The sequence below is a fragment of the Pygoscelis adeliae genome, unplaced genomic scaffold (genome assembly GCF_000699105.1).
Source record: "Pygoscelis adeliae isolate BGI_AS28 unplaced genomic scaffold, ASM69910v1 Scaffold106, whole genome shotgun sequence".
NCBI lineage: Eukaryota > Metazoa > Chordata > Aves > Sphenisciformes > Spheniscidae > Pygoscelis > Pygoscelis adeliae.
In genome coordinates this window covers 4065675-4070945 of record NW_008824939.1, presented here as the reverse complement: position 1 = coordinate 4070945, position 5271 = coordinate 4065675, and the positions used below count along the sequence as shown (strand labels likewise).

At 40.8% G+C, this 5271-nt stretch overlaps 1 protein-coding gene across 1 annotated transcript in view; it reads right to left on the bottom strand.

Moving 5' to 3' along the window:
- Nucleotides 1–35: 35 nt before the first annotated feature.
- Nucleotides 36–5271, bottom strand: part of LOC103918192 (kelch-like protein 23) — a 6913-nt gene continuing 1677 nt past the window's right edge. Inside the window, exons 3-6 of the mRNA XM_009325453.1 lie at nt 4089–5259; nt 2430–2582; nt 1592–1846; nt 36–1013 (exon numbers count right to left, since the gene is read on the bottom strand). Of these exons, the coding sequence (XP_009323728.1) occupies nt 979–1013; nt 1592–1846; nt 2430–2582; nt 4089–5259 (1614 nt within the window). The 3' untranslated portion in view covers nt 36–978. The remainder of the gene's footprint in view (nt 1014–1591; nt 1847–2429; nt 2583–4088; nt 5260–5271) is intronic.

Sequence of the window (5271 nt, the reverse complement as noted above, 5' to 3'; positions counted from 1 at the left end):
CTGAAAAAAAAAAAAGTGTCTTTTTAAGGCCTATACCTCCCTGTAGAACACGGCTGACCCCAGACAAGCGAGTCCAGCGTTAGAGGGGTGCGAACACACACACAGAAAGACAATACAGTTGCACCTTGCTCCCTCAGGGAACCGGGCTAATAAAAAGCCCCACATTACAGCATCTATACAAGCCATGAGGTGAAAACAAATCCTAAGAAGTCACTGCAGTGACAATTCAGTCAAATGGGTTTGTATTACTACCTACGTGGCAGGATGCAAAACAAGGACTGGTGAGAAGGCTGGGGATTGCAGGGTCAAAACACCAGCTATTTAAGTACTACCTATGGATTCTGCTGGCACTGGCACTGGCACTGCTATGCTGCGCTGGGAGCTTGCCGCAGGAGTCTCCTAGTGAAGAGGTGACAAAATGATGACCTTCCTGCCCATCTCAAGTTGCTTTCCAGACAGAATTTGAAGATCTCGTATTACATTTTGAGAAAAATAGTAAATAAATCCAGCAGACCACTTAGCATTCAATTTCTCCATGCGTAACGTATTTTGACAAGTTTCTTCAGTTATCACCTTTGCTCAAGTCACAGTTTAGCACTCTAAAAAGACTGAAAGGTATTAAAATAGAGAAGTTTGTATCTCGTGGGGATGTTAGCAACTTTCCAGTCTCTCTCATTTCTTCCTTCCATTCCACAAAGACACACATCTTAAATTTGATTTTAAAAAAATAGTTACCATGGTAAGGCTTCTCCCCGGGAAAAAAAAAAAAATCACCAATACCTGTGCATCAGCCAAAGAGCCTATTGCAAAGCCACGCAGCGCCTTTTTTTTTATTTTTCAAGGGCCCTGCCAGTGTGAGAATGACAAAGTGAGCACTTTTCTCAAACTGCCTCGTACCGCAGAGCACTGTTCTCCTTCTGGAAAACTAGTGCACGCTTTCGGCTTGTGCTCTGGGGCTACTGCGTGACATTTCTTCCTTCATTCCCAGCCTGTGCTCTTCTTCCCTCTGGCATCTGAAGACAGAATTAGAGGCATCCTATAACTGCCCATGATTTCTGGATGTGATAACCTAGTTATCCAAGTGATATTGCTCTATATGTACCACATGCTTAGCTTGTGGCAATGAACCATTTCTATAGCTACCTTTGGACTATCAAACATTTCATCTTAAGCCCAGCATAGAAATGCAGAGTATTTTGTTTGGCTTTACTCACCTTAGCACCAGATTACAGTTCCATCCAGTGATTAATGAAAACAAATCTGTTTTTCACAGTAGTTCCTATATAGCTGCACAAAGTATTATAAGAGAGTCATATGAGAACTTTCATGACAAAGAATGATTGGACTGAAAAATATATGGAAATCTTGTCACCACATTTGTATTTCTGAATTGTTTAAAATAAAGACAAATTATACCTAGTTTTTAATGATATGAGCTAAGAGATTGTATTACACATCTCATTCGTGAGGTAATCAGTACTATTATGAATACTGCATCTGCTGTTTTCTGTAGCAGCAATATGAAAATTAAATGTTTACACGTTATACACACAGACACAGCCATGTGACCGCATAGCGCTGGGAAGATTACCGACTGCTTCCCATTTATTCAGTTCAGGGTTGTATTTCTCAATACTCTGCAGATACGTTCCTTTTGAATAGGAATATCCTCCTGTTACATAGATGCATCCGTTCATAACCACCGCGCCACACTCCATCCTTCTCTCCATCATGTGAGCCATCTGCTTCCACTCATTTTGCTCTGGGTCATAGCAGTCCGTGATCGTGGTCTGTCCACCCACAAAATAGATCTTGTTTTGTAATGTAATTGAACACAATCCGTATTCTTCAGGAAGAAAGAAATACAGTTCAACTCAACATGATAACGTTAACTTAAACTGCAGCTACATGAGAAACACTGGGCACCGCTGAGGGTGGCTGAGTTTCTTCACTGAGCTTAGGAGACACCTCAGGATTTTCTGCTACACTGAGTAAAAGCAAGCTCAAGGCGTTACAGAAGATACAGACGTGAGCACCAGTACTTAGTGAGAATTGCTTTAAAAACTTACTGTTACCAAATGTAGAACATAAAGAAAACCCTCTTAAAATTCATATAAATTATTTTTGCTGAATGCCTATGAATAGATAGATTTTATAGAAAGTTAGTTTACTAGAGTGTTTAACAGAATGCAGCCATTCCTTAGTTCAATATTTACATAGTGGTTTCTATAGAATGGATGCTTGAAGAGGGTCTTCCCTTCCCCTCTCAGAGTCTGAAAATGGGAGATGATGCCACTCTGGCCCATGCTGCCCTAAAGGCATTGCTCCTTTTATTAGAAACATGCCAGAAACTCTTCAGTGGGCTTAAAGACTCCCAGCTACAAGTAATCAAATCAAGCTCTACGGTCGTTACAGAAATTATTGTTTACCTGGATGCGGACTTGTGGTGACTATACTCCACTCATTGCTACCTGAATGGTATCTCTGGATTTTATCATAGGTGCAGCTTCCCCTGTACCCATAGTGACCTCCAGTTACGTAGATGACTTCATGCAGGACACAGGCAGTGGCATTTCCAACACCTGTACACAGTGTGAAAGTCACAACACACCTTCAGACTGCACACAATAACCATGGTCAGTTCCACCCATAATCCCATTTCAAATTACTTCTTAATTAATATTTTAGGGTGAAATTATGCTTGCAAGTATTTAACTGAATGTGAAATTAAATAAACTTGTCAAGACACCTTATTTTATCAGCCTAAGTCAAGAGCAATTAAATAAAACTGCAGTAACCGATACATATTGCGTATAATGCAGCCACACAATACTTCACAGAATTTTTATGCAGCCACATTGGTTTTGGAATAGGGAATTACTTTCAATATTTCACTAAGTTAAAGAGATTTTTAAAAGTCACTCATATGGCAAGGACAAAGACAATGGGAGTTGAGATCATTCAGTGTCTCAGCGTATCTCTTCTGATACTTTTAGTCTTTCTCATGGTATTATTAATTATGCTACTGTATAAACAAGGACACAAACAGAATGGAGCCATGTTAACTCTGTCTCTAGGAGAACAAAACAAAATAAAACAAGGGATCTGGCAAGACAAAATGGACCAAAATTAGAAAATTAGTGTGGGGTTTTTAAGCATCTAAGAACTTGCACACAGAAAACGCGGCAAAACAGCTGCACAGAATGTGTAACTGCTCACAGTATTAATGTAGTGCTTCTATTTTTGAAGGAAATAAAAAGAGAATAATAGCAATGTTTGTGGAAAATATATGAACAATGAAGAAAGTTGTAGGAGCTCGAAAAGTGGTTTTTCCTGTTAGATACACCTCCAAAAACTCTCCTGTATGTAGAAAAATACTATGTTGCATCAACTTACAGTAAAATTTTATAATTAGTTGTAAATAATTGCATTAATTTATAGAAATGTATGATAAAACGTGTAATTGTTTATAAATTTTGTAACAAAATAATACCCTTCAGTTATGCTGTGATTCAAATTCATACATTTTTAATAGATCACTATTTTGGCTGCTAGAAACAGGTATTAGGGCTTTTCATTATCCTCACACTAAAGATTAAACTAAGGATCCTGCACAGATGATACACTGAAATATGAGGCAACTGCATGCAAGAAGTTTTAAATGAAGATGACACCTTTATAAATGATTGCACAGAAAGTCTTAGTAATCTGGTCTTAGATTAAAATAATACAATCCTTTTATTGGAGCTTGCTTTTTGACCATCTGCTGAATGGACTCTAATCCCAGGTAGTTTTCTGATTGCTAATTTGAACAGAAATTTTACTCCTGAAAGAAGGCAAAATTAAACTGAGCCTGCCACTTGCTTTTTGACCCTGGTGTTCTGTGGCACAGCCCAGCATAGCATTTGGACGTTTACAGTCGTTTGGCTAGTAAAGACCTGAACCAAAGCCCACCAACATTAACAGGAGATTCCCATGGACTTCACTAGAACTCGGATCAAACCCTAAATATGTCCATGGCACTTAGAAGTGGCAAATGCAAAATGATCGACAGTTGAGGCAGATGCCATACACCTTTGCTTACCCACCTTTGATCATGTTTGCAATAGGAAGCCATTTCTTTTTTAAAGGATCATAGAACTCAGCTTCTTGCACCGGAGCTCCCTTTCGGTAACCACCCAACACGTAGACGCAGCCACTCAAGGAAACTGCGCAGTGGTAATACCTTGCGTCAAGCATGGGGCAGCCTTCTGTCCATTCATCTCTCTCACTGTTATATATCCACACGGTGTCAAGGGCTTCGATGCTCTCTGTTCTATAACCTCCTGTCACATATATGTCTGGTCCCAAGCTAGTGACACCATAGCTCTCTCTGGTGTGATCCGGCATCTCTGTTCCCTGGACCCATGCGTTGGTTAAAGGATCCCAAACATGCACTTCTGATAAGGGATGCCAATAATAGCCTCCGATCACATACATGGCTGCTGTGGGTCTTCTGGAAAGACCTTTGGGATTGAGGTTCAGGGCGTTGTATATGAGTGACCTTATCTTATTGTCATTAAGTCGGCATTTTTTTTGTAGGCTTAAAGCTGACCTCAAATACATGTTATCTAAGTCTACTTTGATGTAGCTCAGCAGTTCATAGACGTCTTCAATTCTTTCTTCCACATTGTGTGCAACCCACTTAATGACAGCTTCAATGGCCGCCTCTTCCTTCCAAACATTGAGATTCTCTCTGGAGAGGATATAAGAGAGCTTCTCCTTGCCAACGTCCAGAAACTCTTCCTGCTTCCACACTTCTTCAAACTGCCATAACAATATCCTCCTGGACTCTTTTTCTAGCTCCGAGCAATCATGATATTCGGCAAAGGAGTGCATCCCTATGCAGTTGTCAGTATCTAAGTGCCTCATCAGAAACTGCTCGCAGGCTTTCTTTACTGACACGAACTGGAGGAGGTCTGCAGCCTGGAGTAGGCTTTGGACGTTTCTCTTTGTTATCCGGATCTGTGATGTGTATGCATAATTCACGAGGGCTTCCAGTACGGCATGGCTGAGCCCGGGAAGTCTGATCTGGTTTTTAGATTTCTCTTTCATATCGGCTGTGAACATGGCTTTAAAATAATTGCTGCAAGCCGCTAAGGCGGCTCTGTGGCAGTGGAAGATGACCCCCGAAGCGCACTGCAGGGTGATGTCGGTGAACAGCCCGTCCAGGTAAAACGCCCGGAACGCCTCCAGGAAATCGGCGGGGTGAGAGGAGTCCTTGTAGAGGTA